The 16695-nt window shown below is 38.8% G+C and overlaps 1 protein-coding gene across 2 annotated transcripts; it reads left to right on the plus strand.

Moving 5' to 3' along the window:
• Nucleotides 1-516: 516 nt before the first annotated feature.
• Nucleotides 517-16090, plus strand: LOC142496509 (transcription factor HES-5-like). Of its 2 annotated transcripts, XM_075603185.1 has the most exons (4): nt 517-617; nt 13934-13997; nt 14655-14835; nt 14970-16090. In XM_075603185.1, exons 2-4 carry the CDS (start codon nt 13935-13937, stop codon nt 15203-15205), a joined length of 480 nt encoding a protein of 159 aa, XP_075459300.1. In that variant the 5' UTR covers nt 517-617; nt 13934; the 3' UTR covers nt 15206-16090. The 2 variants fall into 2 exon arrangements, with proteins under 2 accessions (XP_075459300.1, XP_075459299.1); XM_075603184.1 differs by lacking the exon at nt 517-617 and having other exon boundaries at nt 13871-13997.
• The last annotated feature ends 605 nt before the right edge of the window (nt 16091-16695 follow it).

A 16695-nucleotide genomic window follows, 5' to 3' on the forward strand; every position in this document is an offset into this window, starting at 1 on the left:
AAGTAAACCTTTCACTATAAGGAATGCAAATGTGAAAGTCATAGGCACAGAGGTTTCTTTGTCTCCCTCTCCGTTAATATGGATGTATCAGTATCCTGTAGCATGGGATGAAGCCAGGTCTGTAGCTTGTGTTTAATATCAACTCTTATCAGTCACAGTGCAGGCAGGTGGGAAATAAGAATACCTTTTTATTAACTCCATAAAAAGAAGGAAGCTGGAATTGTAGTTCTTGTCCTACTCCTGAGATCTGCTGCAGTGTTTACAGGGTGTATATATCTGACCGTGATTCAAATGTAGGTGGTAAACAGCACACTATATACCACAGAATAAACACTAACCAATCTTCATGCTCTGATGTCCAGTCACAGTTTTATTGTACAACACAATTCTTCTCCGATTGTGGGCTGCTGAGCAGAATGGAAACCCATATCTAAAATATCACTACGTTATTATGCAGGGTGTTTCTACTTGTGTTCTGTATAAAGAGGATGTGATATGTGCCTGATACACATATTGGATACAAGAGGATAAGCCTGATTTGAAGTTGGTCCTATTCACAGACATTGCGAGCGGGACTCAGAACCCACAGCATTTGTGACCTAGGGATCCAAAATAAGGTTTGTCTGGCTGCGTTTACTTCTATGTGTTTCCAAAATAAGATATTCTGACTTATCTAAAGCAAAACTCGCTAAAATATGAACCATATACATATACTTTGTGCTCCTTGTTTATTATGAAAACAAAATTATGTTAAAACCATAAATTATCGTTATGCTTTCCCTTTAATATTTTTTTTTTATGAATTAAAGTTTGTACTATGCAGTTTATAAAGCTATATAAGAGGAGATGGTAAAAGCCCTTCACTGCCAAGTGGCCAGCAATACATGTATACATTGTAAGGTCTTTGTATTAGAGACCTCCTTCCTATTGTCTCAGTCTGTCTTAACTCATATATTCACTCTGTTGCTCATGCAATGTTATTGTCCTCCCTCCCACATTGTACTGCGCAGCAGTATAAGTTGGTGCTATTCAGGTAAAATATAATAATAATTGCAGAGCAATTATACAGGGTTGATATGTATTCTCTGCTGTAGTTACAGGAACATATCCCAGACAGACCTCTGTAGAGATATATACTCCAATGCTTTGCAAAAGTGCTCCCCAGCCCTAAAGGTTAAACAAATATATCACCGAATGTGATAGTGGGGAGTTGGTGAGAGAACCCTAGCATGTTTATCTTTAGATAGATACTTATTTATGCATATTACTACAAAAAAATGCTCAATTCATCTGTTTTATTTTTTAATGGAAGGTACAAAGGTTGATTTGAGTACCCAATATAACTTACACGAATCCACTATGTTGCATGCATAATAATAATAATAATAATAATAATAATAATAATAATAATAACAACAATAATAATATATTAGAGCAGATTTCCCAAACTTTTTTTCCGTGACTCAGTTATTTTTGAGCTTCTCCTTCGTGACCCATTAAAATTTTTATCGCCTATAGGTAAAATAAAACCGTTATGAATGTCCATACAGATTTCATATATTCTCCCAATCCCCTCTATTCTCTCTCTCCCTCCCCCCCCCCCACACCCTCTCTCTGACCTGCACAGACGCACACAGTCACTGACCTACAGACACACACACAGACACACAGATATACATAGTGGCTGTGGCTGATACACACAGATCCATACACACACAGATCCATACACATACACAGATACATACATACATACATATATATACACACACACACACACAGATACATACACACAGATACATACACACACTCTCCCCCATACACACACACACTCTCCCCCATACACACACACACAGATACATACACACAAAGATACATACACACACTCTCTCCCCCATACACACACACACACACACACACACACACTCTCTCTCCCCTATACACACACACACACACACACACACACACACACACACACACACACACACACACACATACACATACACCCACTCTCTCCCCCATACACACACACAGCCACTGATACACAAACACTCCCCTATATATACACACACACTATCTCTCCCCTATACACACAGGCAGCCACTGATACACTCACCTATACACACACACTGATACACACTCTCTCTCCCCTACACACACACACACACACACACACACTCTCTCCCCTATACACACACACTCCCCTATACACACACACAGCCACTGATACACACACACTCCCCTATATACACACACACTCCCCTATATACACACACACACAATTTATTACAGAGGCAGCGACGGATGTGAGTGACTGGAGAGGGGGGGGCAGGGGAGAGAGGAAAGGCCCGCGATCCGAGCAGGCGGCTCCACGCCTCCCTCTGCCCGCCAGCGACCGCTCAGCCACCACTGCCCACCCCCTGCGCCTATCTCCCGCACCAAGGGGACTGAGGGGAAGGGAGCGCCAGGAACTGAGGCACAGGTGCGCCCCCGCACCACTCCCTACCTCTTATCATGCCGGGCATGGTGCCTGTGGGGGGCAGAGCATGTCATGGGCGGCAACATCATGATGCGGGGCTGCAGTAGGAGCCCGAGTCAGCGAATCACCGTTGACACCCCAGCGGTAGCAGCCTGCTCCACTTCAGCACTGTCCCGCACCTCACCTCGGGCCGCCGCAAGGAGGGAGGGGGGGACGCCGCAAGGAGGGAGGGGGGGACGCCGCAAGGAGAGAGGGGGGACACCATGCGGCCAGCCTCACTGCGACCCGGCAATTTTGCTTCTGTGACCCGGTGCCGGGTCGCGACCCACCATTTGGGAAACGCTGTATTAGAGATATGTATTAGCAGATCATTAAAACAATAATATCTCTATTAAAAAAAAAAAACATTTTAAAGTGTAACTAAATATTATTATTATTATTATCAAACATATATTTAAAATATGTATCTATTTCCAAGTAGTTTATTAAAGTAAAATTCCTAAAACAAAGTAAATTGTACTATTTCCATAAATATGACAGAGAAGATCATATTTGATTGCAAACTCTTTTCTAATGTTAGCTATTTGAGCCTTAGAATAAGTTCCATCACAGTGTCTCAGGTAACAACTGCTATTGGCTTGTTAAATAAAGCCCTTTTTGTTTGATACTCTATTATCCACAAGTCTCTATGGCATGTGGCAATAAATTGCAATAAACATGCATACTAACAAGAAATAAAATTGAAGCATATATTAATTATCAAACCTTTCAATAAATTGATATCTAATAAAATATGTGCAGTGTATTTAGGATTTGCTAGAGAAGGATATGTAGGAAGAGAAGCAATGGCATATGTATGAAGAGTTCTAATCCTGCTTCTACACTTGGGCAGATCATTTAGAAACAGAGGTCAACACCAGCTCAGTTCTGACAGATGTATTTGATACAGAGAGATGTAAGCTGCACCAGGTATAGGTGCAACTTTGGATAGATAGTATATTATAATGTTGTGCTATCTCTTCTAGGAACTCCCAAGTGCCCAAGTGAAGCAAAATTGGGGCCCATTATTAAAGCTTAGCAAACTAATGGGTTTGTGTATGTATGCCAAAGTATACATTTTATGTTGATGTGTTCTGTGGCACCTACTTCAACTTTTGATTTCACAAAGAACAAGATGCAAGGGTGTGTGTAGTTAGCGGTGTAGGTTGGATGTTGTATGCTGGACATAGCAAAAGTTTCCTGGGGCCCAGAACTAGAGTCTCCACCTCACCCCCCCCCCCTCCCTCCCTCCCTCCCTCTCTCTCTCTCTCTCTCACTCACTCTCTTCACCCTCTCTCCCTTTCCCCCCCCCTCACTTTTCCTCTCTCTCTCACTCTCTCACTCTCTCGCTCTCTCTCTCTCTCTTCTCTATTATACCCCCTCTTTCTTCACCCTCTCTATCTCTCTCTGCCCCCTCACTACCCCATCTCTCTCCCTCCCCTATATCTCTCTAACCAGCCCCCCCCCCTTCTCTTTCTTCCCCGTTTCTCTCTCACACCCTTCCCACTCCCCCTTTCCAATAATTTTACCTGGGGCTGGGGGGAAAGGGTCCTGCAGCAGAGGGGACAAATGCAGTTAGACACACTGAATTATTTTTTCTTAAATAATTCACATGTATGAACATGGCACACACCATACAAAGGAAATCATGCACTAACTGTAAGATCATGAATAATGACATAGCAACATATGATGCAAATTATTTTAGGTGAGAATTTTTTTTTTACACAAAGGACTCTTTCAATTAAAAAAAATATATATATGTGTACATACCCGCATTGTCACAAAGCATCTTGATACAAGCTGTGCAAAATGACACAATGTGCAACACATGATACTCTCCCCCTAACCCCCCTCCGCATCTTCCTGTGCATCCTATCATTCAATTGATGACAAGAGGATGGCACCGAAAAAAACACCAGTTTAAAGAGATCTCAGCAAAGTATATGCATATGTATGCACAGAGGAAGTTAAGGAGTAACTGAGACATCTGTAACATATTACCCATAACACTAATATCATAGGCATTACTGAAACATGGTTGGATAAAACTCATGACTGGGCAGTTCATTTAGAGAGTTATTCCCTTTTTCGGAAGGATCGAGCAAATAGAAGGGGAGGTGGAGTATGCTTATATGTTAAACAAATGTAGAGACCTTGTGGATAGAAATTAGTAGTGGAGGTAAAAGTATAAAGAAAATGTTTGTAGGGATATGCTGTAAACCACCAAATATCTGTGAGATTGAGGAAGCTAAAATACTTTTTTCAAATGGGGAAGGCATCAAAACTAGGTCATGTTTACATTATGGGAGATTTTAATTATCCAGACATAGACTGGTGTAATGAGATTAGCATTACAACAAAAGGAAACAGGTTTTAGGGGGTGCTTAAAGACAATTATATGACCCAAATTATTGAGGACCCAACCAGAAGAGGGACAATAAGGATTTGGTAATATCAAACAATGTAGACGTAATAGCAAATATTCAAGTCCTAGACCATTTGGGTAAACAGTGATCATAACATGGTCGCATTTGAAATAAATTATCAAAAAACAGATTACTTGGGCTCAACAAAGACCTTAAACTTTAGAAATGCAGATTTTATTAAACTGAGGACTAATCTACAAGTAATACACTGGGATTATGTTTTTGCAGGGGAAAATGTAGAAGATAAATGGGCTGTCTTTAAAACATTGTTAGAAAAGCACACGCATCAGTGTATACCCTTGGGTAATAATTATTAAACAAATAAGTCAAAACCAATGTGGCTAAATAAACAGTTAGGGGAGGAAATGTAGCTGTTCCAAATCTCACATTAGATATGTGAGTGAGACCGCAATCACCATATGTATATTGTATATTGAATGGTAAATGACAGGTGCTATAAAGGGTATAATTGCAGTAGTATCAGTGTTGATCAAAAGAATTGATCAGAAAGAAACCCTTTATGTATAGCACTCAAATGTCACACATTATAGTGATGGACACAGTGGTCCCGCAGTGATATACTGCAAGTCAGTCAGGTATATCCAGAAACACAGAGGATATCAAAAATAATAAAATTTTATTAATTCTACATAGAAAGTTAAAAACATAGATACATTATTAAAAATCCAGGTCAAATAGGGTAAGTATAATTGACTATTCCATACACACACATATCATGACTTCAAAATGTAGCAGCTGGTCAAGATTTCTCTAATATCCAGTGAACTATATATGTATATACATTCAATAATAGCAGGCTTGATAGGATATTGCTACTTCCCTTCAGGTAGCTGTAGTTGAGCTAGGATGTGTACCCAGGAGCTAGGTAGTGTAGAATAGTGATTGTATCCTGTGCAGGATCACTGCATGGACAAATCAGAGGTGGGCAGCTGGTAATATTGGTCTCTGTATGTCGTGAGTACACTTGCCCCTTATACCAAAAATGCTACACAATGAAGTAGATCACAACATATATCCTATGGTGTATATGTACACCGAGAAAGTCACTACCCGCTCAATGGTAAAGCCTGGTGTATCACAGTTCAAACGTTATGGTGTATATATGCCAAAGAGAGTGTACCTAGGGCTCGTTTAGTGCTAAAATGCAACGTAATTTCTCATAATTGTAGCAATACATATGCACATACTCTAGGTACAGGCACGATAATTGTGCAAACATATATGTTATATTATTTGCCCTATACAAGCCTGCTCGTGTCTCCATCTGTAGGAGCTGTAGGATGTCGCCACTCGAATGACTTCACTAACGTGACGTCCTACGTCCCGACGGTCGTTTCACGTGTCTACCATGCTTCATCAGGGGGTAGATGAAGCGTGGTAGACACGTGAAACGTACGTCGGGACGTAGGACGTCACGTTAGTGACGTCATTCGAGTGGCGACATCCTACAGCTCCTACAGCTGGAGATACGAGCAGGCTTGTATCGGGCAAATAATATAACATATATGTTTGCACAATTATCGTGCCTGTACCTAGAGTATGTGCATATGTATTGCTACAATTATGAGAAATTACATTGCATTTTAGCACTAAACGAGCCCTAGGTACACTCTCTTTGACATATATACACCATAACGTTTGAACTGTGATACACCAGGCTTTACCATTGAGCGGGTAGTGACTTTCTCAGTGTACATATACACCATAGGATATATGTTGTGATCTACTGCATTGTGTAGCATTTTTGGTATAAGGGGCAAGTGTACTCACGACATACAGAGACCAATATTACCAGCTGCCCACCTCTGATTTGTCCATGCAGTGATCCTGCACAGGATACAATCACTATACTACACTACCTAGCTCCTGGGTACACATCCTAGCTCAACTACAGCTACCTGAAGGGAAGTAGCAATATCCTATCAAGCCTGCTATTATTGAATGTATATACCATATATAGTTCACTGGATATTAGAGAAATCTTGACCAGCTGCTACATTTTGAAGTCATGATGTGTGTGTGTATGGAATAGTCAATTATACTTACCCTATTTGACCTGGATTTTTAATAATGTATCTGTGTTTTTAACTTTCTATGTAGAATTAATAAAATTTTATTATTTTTGATATCCTCGGTGATTCTGGATATACCTGACTGACTTGCAGTATATCACTGCGGGACCACTGTGTCCATCACTATAATGTGTGACATTTGAGTGCTATACATAAAGGGTTTCTTTCTGATCAATTCTTTTGATCAACACTGATACTGGGGGAGGAAATGGTCAAGAAGAGTCAGGCGTTTAGATTTTTTAACAGAATGAAAAAGGTGCTCGATAGGCTCTAACAAACCCAAAAAGAAATATTAATAATATAGATATGTAGTATAATAACCACTTGATAATGGCAAAATGTGTGAAGGAAATATAAACAATTGTGAATAATTGTGCCAAATAGCAAAAGTGAACTAAAGTACTTAGAAGTGATTATGAGGCTAAATGACGCACTGCAACCCTTGGATAAAGACTGTTCCACATGTCTTGCATCAACTGTTATTCCAAAAGAACCAGGGGAGCGTATCTTGCAGCCATAAAAATGAAGAACATCACATAGTACAGCAATGTTAAAATACAGTGAGTATATGTATAATGCTCAAAAATGGCTCCTCACATTAAAGCAGCCAAAAGAAAGCAGCCATCCAGCTTTTAAGGGGTGGATGTTCCCTGTGGATATGCAGCAGCCACCAGCCACCAATCTCCAAGGAACAAAAGAAAAAGACCATATAGTGTAGACGGTAATATATTCAGACAGTAAATATACAAATGGAGGCTTACACTTTGGATGAACAAAATAGGTGAAATAGAAAGCGGGTAGCGGGTACACAGAAAGTCACGATCTCCTGGGTTCCTCCTTGTCCTCCACTTCACCGGAACACTGTATCCACGCCGGGGCTCACGTCACTTCCGGTGCGTCTGAGACCGCCGAGCTCGATGGTGGAGGTGGATTCTCGGTGTTCCTTCTCTTGGATACTGTTGGACTAAACACTCTATGCGTTTCGCCGTTGTGTGCATACGGATTCGAAATTTACATTAGAAAAAAGGCGTCTAAGAGGGGATATGATAACTATATACAAATATATTCAGGGACAGTACAAGGAGCTTTCAAAAGAACTATTCATCCCAAGGGAAAGGAGATTTCACCAGCAACAAAGGAAAGGGTTCTTTACAGTATGGGCAGTTAAAATATGGAATTCATTACCCATGGAGACTGTGATGGCTGATACAATAGATTTGTTCAAAAAAAGGTTGGACATCTTTTTAAACATAGAAATCCAAACAGGGTGTAAATCCTGGTTGGACACGAAACCCACAATTGCACTCTATGAGGACAAACAATAGGTGGGACAGAAAAATAGTCCCAGGCTTATAGCCTATTGTGCCAAGTGACGCAAAACAAAAAAGCTTTATTAATACATACTAAGGGACAAAAACAAGGAGTGTAGGGTATAAACACAGGTGTATTAAAACTTAGGTGATGGTGACACAGAATAGAGGATAATGGCTCCGCCACAGCCCACCATGGAACATCTCATATGAAGGAGAATATGTCTCAAACTATGTCTATAATATCAACTATGAAATATATCCACAGAAATACACAAATGTTCCTGGTTTAGAGCTCCTAATGGTAAGCTGTACAAGCGCTGGTTACCTTTATTACACTGACAGAATATCAAGTAAAATCCCTACAGATAAGTGGGACTACTGACATAATGTAACAATTCAAGTGTATGATATTATAACCCAAACTGCTCAAAGTACTGTTAGCATATGCAATTGCAACATCCACAAAGTAATACAATGTGTATCGATGGGTAGTGTGTTTGGTAACACTATAAGTAAGAAGCAGGAGACGTAATGCTGCTGGCGTGTACACATAATATATATACACTTGCAGTAACCCGTTTCTTAAGTTCAATTATAGCCCATCAGACGTTGCAAAAAATGCCAAATCAAAGAACATACAGGTAGCATTCAACATGCATATTGCCTAATATGTCAGGTAAGTAAATTAAGACAGAGAGAGAGGGTAAGTAAATGCCAGCGCTTAATACTACCAGTATGACCGTGTGTGTATCAGTCTCCACGGTACACTGGAGCTCCTAGCATTACGGGTCGCCACCACCGACGTCAGAGGAGTGACGTCATCTAAAACCGATGGGCCGTTTCACGTAGAAAGCTACACTTCGTCAGCTTTCTACACGAAACGGCCTGTCAAAAAACTGACGAAGCGTAGCTTTGTACGCGAAACGGCCCATCGGTTTTAGATGACGCTAGGAGCTCCAGTGTACCGTGGAGACTGCTACACACCCGGTCATACTGGTAGTATTAAGCGCTGGCATTTACTTACCCTCCCTCTCTGTCTTAATTTACTTACCTGACATATTAGGCAATATGCATGTTGAATGCTACCTGTATGTTCTTTGATTTGGCATTTTTTGCAACGTCAGATGGGCTATAATTGAACTTAAGAAACGGGTTACTGCAAGTGTTTATATATTATGTGTACACGCCAGCAGCATTACTTCTCCTGCTTCTTACTTATAGTGTTATCAAACACACTACCCATCGATACACATTGTATTACTTTGTGGATGTTGCAATTGCATATGCTAATAGTACTTTGAGCAGTTTGGGTTATAATATCATACACTTGAATTGTTACATTATGTCAGTAGTCCCACTTATCTGTAGGGATTTTACTTGATATTCTGTCAGTGTAATAAAGGTAACCAGCGCTTGTAGAGCTTACCATTAGGAGCTCTAAACCAGGAACATTTGTGTATTTTTGTGGATATATTTCATAGTTGATATTATAGACATAGTTTGAGACATATTCTCCTTCATATGAGATGTTCCATGGTGGGCTGTGGCGGAGCCATTATCCTCTATTCTGTGTCACCATCACCTAAGTTTTAACACACCTGTGTTTATACCCTACACTCTTTGTTTTTGTCCCTTGGTATGTATTAATAAAGCTTTTTTGTTTTGCGTCGTTTGGCTCAATAGGCTATAAGCCTGGGACTATTTTTCTGTCCCACCTATTGTTTGTCCTCATAGAGTGCAATTGTGGGTTTCTTGTCCAACCAGGATTTACACCCTGTTTGGATTTCTATGTTTATATTGTTCCTACCCTATGCACCATGAGAATTTTATGTTAACAACGGTATTTTTGGAGAGCGATAAGCATTTTGTGTGTCTTCTGGACATCTTTTTAGAAAGGAAAGGTAAGCAGGGATATACCAAATAAGTATACATGGGAAGAATGTTGATCCAGGGGGTAATCCGATTGCCAATATTGGCATCAGGAAGGAATTTATTTTCCCCTTATGAGATACCATTGGATGATATGACACTGGAGTTTTTTGTTTGCCTTCCTCTGGATCAATAAGTAAGTATAGATATAGGATAAAGTATCTACATTTAGCATAGGTTGAACTTGATTGACGTATGTCTTTTTTCAACCTCATATACTATGTAACTGAGTTTACAGCTGGGATCAGGGTGACAATAATAGCTTTATAGTTGAGCTTTCTAAAAAAGATGTTTAGTGAATGACAGAGATACAGAGATATTGTTACTCACTTTACCCTGGCAGATGCTGTTTCAGGAAACTTGCTGTCATTTTAATAATAATTATATTCATCACCATTATCATGTAAGTCAGCTTTGGGGGGGGGGTGATATTTGTGAATGTAACATCCTCAGCTGCTCGGTACCGCTGTGCATATGACCTGTACTTGTGTTCTCAGTCACTGGCTTCCTCAGTTACAAAATAAGACATCTATTCATGGGAAATTGAGTGTTATGCAGCCAACTCCTGAGTCCTGACAGCATAGCTCTAATGAATGCTGCCCCAGTTTGGAACAGTTTCTAACAATGATAGGCCAATCAAGGGCATTGCATGGTAACTCACTAGCATTACATAGAGCATGGTACTGTATTTGTAAATTCAGTTTGATTCTATGATTAGGAGAGATATAGTGTGTCACATTATTTCCTCAACCATTTTTTTTAATTCACTTCACATATAAATCTAGGAGATACATGTTGTTTAATAATGGATAATGCGTTAATTGTAATCCATTCTTGCCACATCTGCCTAAAGCAGTGGAGTGAGAAAATTACTACACAGTGGTGCAATGTAGGGCTAAAACATGAAAGCAGTAAAGGAGAGAAAGTGCCCTACGGAATGCACTCATTGTGGGAAAATGTATTATGTTAACAGTAATTAAAACCCTTTTATTGAGAATTAAAAATAGTCTGGAAAGAGGGATCAGGTATACAAATCCAGACCTGTCCCTAAGGAATCGCTACCTATTAAACTCTTGATAATACAAGTAGCGCTATAGCAGAAAAGTAGCTCACCATATTCCATAATGATTCCCTGTCTAATCACATCAGGGAATCTGCCCCTAAAGCAATGTATCTTTTAATCAGATTTGGATACCTGATCCCTCTTTCAATAAAAGGGGTTTTAATTACTATTAACACAATACATTTTCCCACAATGAGTGCATTCCGTATGGCACGTTCTCTCCTTTACTGCTTTAGTATGATTCCCAAAGTGAATGCTCTATATGGAAAAGGTACTGTACACCTCAAAGAGCAGCCCTGCCTACAGAGTGGTGTGTGTGTGGTGTGTGCTTCACACGTGTCTGTGAGATGTGACACTTGCATGGAAGGGAAGAGAAGGTGAGGAGAGGAGGGGCAGTAGCTGAATCAGAAGTCTGCTGTTCATCAAAGAGGAAAGCAATAGATCAAAGCCCTTCTGTAAAATATCCATGGGAATTTCATTCTTAGAGAACCAAACAGCATAAGATTTTGCGACAGATACATTTAGTAACCTCTTACACAAACTGGATTAAACTCTACTTTTATTAAATAAAATGGACTCCTCTTTTCCTAACAGATATAACAGTTCTATATTTCAATTTTCAAACACTTATGTTTGGGCCTGTCACAATTAATAATGACTTTAAAAAAAAAAAAACATTATTCTTCGGGTACTTCCATAAGTCATGTTTACATATGGTTGTAATAAATAAAGATGCTAAATTGAACATTTCAAAGTGCTCTTATACTTACCATGTAACGAAAACAAAAGGAAGACACACACACACACACACACACACACACACACACACACACACACACACACACACACACACACACACACACACACACACACACACACACACACACACACACACACACTTCTTATTTGATCATAGATCAAATATATATATATTGAACCGAAACAACATGTAGATTGTAAACTCTTTGGGGCAGGGACTCTGGTTCCTAGATTACACCTGTGAAGCGGATGTCGCTATATAAATAACGATATACATAGATACATGCAATAATGTTCTGCAGGAATTGCCTGGTACCGTTGTAAGATTGAATATCCAAGCACTTTGCAGCAGGATTCCCAATACTGTTTTCAAGTTTAAAAAAAATCCAGGGCTGCAGTTTGAGTTTCTAGGCTTTGATCTGCACGTCTTTGATGACAAGTGCTGTGTTTTCATTTCAAAGGCTGTGCTCACCTTGACTTCCACTGTTTGATGCACGTGTCAGATCTCACAGTCAGGGAGACACACTTTCTCATTAGGGGCAGTAGAGATTTGCCACAGGAAGATGTCAATGCAGCTCCATTGTTAACCGAAACTTCTATCATGAAATAGAAAAGAATGCCACAAGTCTTTTATTATTTCCTATAAAGCATACCTAAATGTGGTGTGCATTTTTTTTTATTTTTTACCGATTTCATTTTGGTCCCTTTTTAATTCATGGAGTGGCACTATTCATTTGTTTACTATGAAGACATGTACATGGGAGGTTTACAGTTTTTATAAACCAAGTAGCTCAAAAAGATATTATTTTACACATATGTTGGACTATTTTATTTTGCCGGCTAACCCACTATTAACCTCTTCGCTGTCAGACGGTTACATTCATTGCTGGACCTGTGGCAGAAAATTGATTACACCCACATAAAACTTCCCCATGAGAGGAAAAATAATCGATTATCTTAACAGAAAACAATATAATTGCAAATACAGTATTAAGGATATATATTTTTTTGCATTCTTTTACATATTATATGTTGCATATTTCTTTTCAAAACATAAGATAGAGCTGTCTCTTTCTTGTATAGATGTGTGTGTTTATTCAGAGTTATTAGACACTTCAATTGGTAGCTCTTCTAGTCATTCCCTTGTGTGGTGTGTATGTGCTCGTGTCCCTCTCTGCTGTATTATCACTGTTCTTTATTTCAAGTTACATTTATTATTATTTTATAACATGGGGATCACTTGTATATAAGAAATGAAATAATTTATTCTTGTCAGATACCGTGGTACATTGCACTTAGTTATATTAACATAGATAATGATGATTTCATTTAAAACAGCAGCCATCAAATACCCAAACTGTATGTGCTAAGCGGCATTTAGTTGACATACGTCGGAGAGAGCCATTCTTGGTGGATGACTGCTTCAATTCATTGTGAACAAGCATAGTACTGTATATCTACACGACTGGCCATTGTCGATCACCACCAGTTCGGTTAATATTAAGTTTTTATCACCGAAAAGTCAATGTTTTGATAACAACAGATGCCAGAGGAAGAGAAACGAGATCAATTGCACAATTGTATATGGTCCTCGTCTTTCCCACACTCGCGTCTGCATCCTCTAGCCCAGTTTTATTACCAGCCCCAGATGCTCTGCTGTCTTGTTGCACACACTTCTATTGTCGCAACGACCTCCCCGATTGGCTGATGAGTGTGGGAACCTGTACAAAGCCAGAGCCTCACACATTATTATGCAGGGTCAGGGGTATAAAGCCAGCGCTTCATTCACAAGTCACAGATCGCGTTAAGGATACTTTGCTGTATACTTGCAGGATGGCTCCATGCAAGATTGGGGTGCCTGGCACTGAAAATAACATGGGGAAAGAAATAAGAAAGGTACAACTTACTTTTATCTCACCCTGGAAGTATATTATGATAACTGGATACTACTGGTGTGTAAGCACGTACTTATTATGTTGCTTGTATACGAACGTTACTAAGTTATTGTTAAGTTACTATGATGTAGTTAAGTTATTAAGCACTTCTTAATTTACTAAGTTCTTGTTAAGTTACTATGATGTAGTTAAGTTATTAAGCACTGCTAAAGTTACTAAGTCTTGTTAAGTTACTATGATGTAGTTAAGTTATTAAGCACTGCTGAAGTTACTAAGTCTTGTTAAGTTACTATGATGTAGTTAAGTTATTAAGCACTGCTGAAGTTACTAAGTCTTGTTAAGTTACTATGATGTAATTAAGTTATTAAGCACTGCTGACGTTACTAAGTCTTGTTAAGTTACTATGATGTAGTTAAGTTATTAAGCACTGCTGAAGTTACTAAGTCTTGTTAAGTTACTATGATGTAATTCAGTTATTAAGCACTTCTTAAGTTACTAAGTATTGTTAAGTTACTATGATGTAGTTAAGTTATGAAGCACTTCTTAAGTTACTAAGTCCTGGTATAAGTTGCACCGTTTCTAAGTTCTCCTGTAAGTTGTTAGGTTCTTGTATAAGTGTTTTTGTATCATCCTAATGACTTCATGTTTTCTTCTCCAGATGAGGAAGCCTGTGGTTGAGAAGATGAGGAGAGATCGTATTAACAGCAGCATTGAGCAGCTCAAGACCTTACTGGAGAAAGAGTTTCAGAAACATGAACTTCCATCCAAACCAGAGAAAGCTGATATCCTGGAAATGACAGTGAGCTTGCTAAGACAACAGCTTCAACGGGCTGCCAGAGGTGAGTAATTTATCATTTTTATATAAAGAAACGCCCATACAACAGGGAGGGGGTTATTAAGTGCTTTCCCCACACAAGGAGATGAATAACCTGTAGGATACTCATTCATTATTTGCAATTGTTTTCCATTGTAGCTGCAGCATCCTCCAGACAAACCTCCAAAGAAGGTTTTGCCACATGCATGAAGGACACTCTTCAGTTTCTTCCGAGTAACAAGCAAACTGAGTCACAGATAGATCTGCTGAGTGATTCTCACAGAGGCCAAGGTGCAGCAGAGTACATGTGCCATTCTATGATCCCCTCCAGTCAGACCTTCAGTGAACAGCCAACCCAGGAGTACGACACAGCAGACCTATGGAGACCTTGGTGATTAAGTGGCTCCAATATGGACTTTCTTACACGAAGCAAATAATACGCACACGCTCACACACACAATTGGTTTTTACCTGGACTAGGAAAAAAAGTGTATTTTCTATTTTATTTTGTGTCTTCCAAAATATAAACTCATTGAGTTCATTTACTATTAAGGAGTTACATATATATATATATAGATGATGAGATTATGATATATTCTGGACTAAATAGGTATCTTAACCTCTCAGTTGCCAGCGGGTTAAACAAGGTTTTATAAAGGTTTTCGTGCTTAGAGATGTATATTTTCTATTTGAGATAAAATAACCTTATATACTTTACAGTACGTATGCATATAAGATTGATGTTTACTTTTTTAAAGCCGAGTCTTTACTGAAGTATATTGAGTTTTAATATATTTTCCGTATTTGGAATATTAAGATTTTAAAGGTTGTGTGTTATACACACTAATTGTGTTCGCAGTGCTTTGAATGGCTTCTGGAATCAAAAGGTTGAATTTTCTCAATTGCTTCTGAAACACATAACTAGTATAATGAAATTAATATTCTTGGAATCGCAATTTCTACTTATATTATTATGTGTTTTATAAAACAGCTTTGCAATTCTGTGTTGGGGTAAACATGTTTTGCATGCAGCTGAAGAACAATGCAGACACTTGTATTCTGTGTAGAGCAAATGTCATTGAACAGAAGGTGTTAAAAGTGTTTTAAAATGCAGATCAGTTGTTTACCTTCTGTGAAGGACTCTAGTCTTCATATCCTCATGCTCTTTTCTATGAATAGGAAATGTTAGCTGTGTTTTTATTTTGGAGATGTTGGTAGTCTTGAACCTTTGTAATTTATGTGATATACATAGGAAGACAAAATGTTTCTCAAAATAAAAAGGCCTGAAAAATAAGTGAATCCTCTTTTTATTTTAGAGGTGTGAAATATAATGTTATAGTGTGCTATGTAACTCCTCTCCCTTAAACCACTCGAATCATAAGCTGATGCAAACAGGGGGGAAATGCACCCACTCCCTTATTCAATATGGGGAGAGTTTGTTAACATACAGTTACCAATGTAATTGTTTCAATTCACTTGAATGGAAGTTACCAGTCGTTAACTATGTGCTACTAACTTTCCATCACATTGCATAGTGAAAATTGATGCAGGATAAGAATGCACAGAGTACATTTTGGGCCAAACTTGTCTTAATATAATACACACATCTCAATGGATGGTTGGATGATGACCATTATTGCTTCACCTTTATCAGTATGTCTTTATTCACACATTTCTTTCAGAATTTAGATGTTCTCTTTCTTTTTAATCCTAACTCTATATCATTGTCAAATCCTCCAGCAGTATTTTGTTTCAGAGAAATATTGATGTACAACACTTTGTGGGGACTATAACATATGGCTAGCATGGGGAACTGCATATTATTACTTGATTGTAAATGCAATCCCAAGCTTCTTATTCCTCTTTGCCTCTGCACAGGTTTCCT

This window comes from Ascaphus truei, chromosome 6, assembly GCF_040206685.1.
Source record: "Ascaphus truei isolate aAscTru1 chromosome 6, aAscTru1.hap1, whole genome shotgun sequence".
NCBI classification, from domain to species: domain Eukaryota; kingdom Metazoa; phylum Chordata; class Amphibia; order Anura; family Ascaphidae; genus Ascaphus; species Ascaphus truei.

Excerpts from the sequence above, each read along its gene's own strand:
- LOC142496509 (XM_075603185.1), top strand. The coding sequence starts at position 13,935 with ATGGCTCCATGCAAGATTGGGGTGCCTGGCACTGAAAATAACATGGGG. Across the intron at positions 13,998-14,654 it reads TGGGGAAAGAAATAAGAAAG|ATGAGGAAGCCTGTGGTTGA; the intron begins GTACAACTTACT and ends TTTCTTCTCCAG. Across the intron at positions 14,836-14,969 it reads GCTTCAACGGGCTGCCAGAG|CTGCAGCATCCTCCAGACAA; the intron begins GTGAGTAATTTA and ends TTTCCATTGTAG.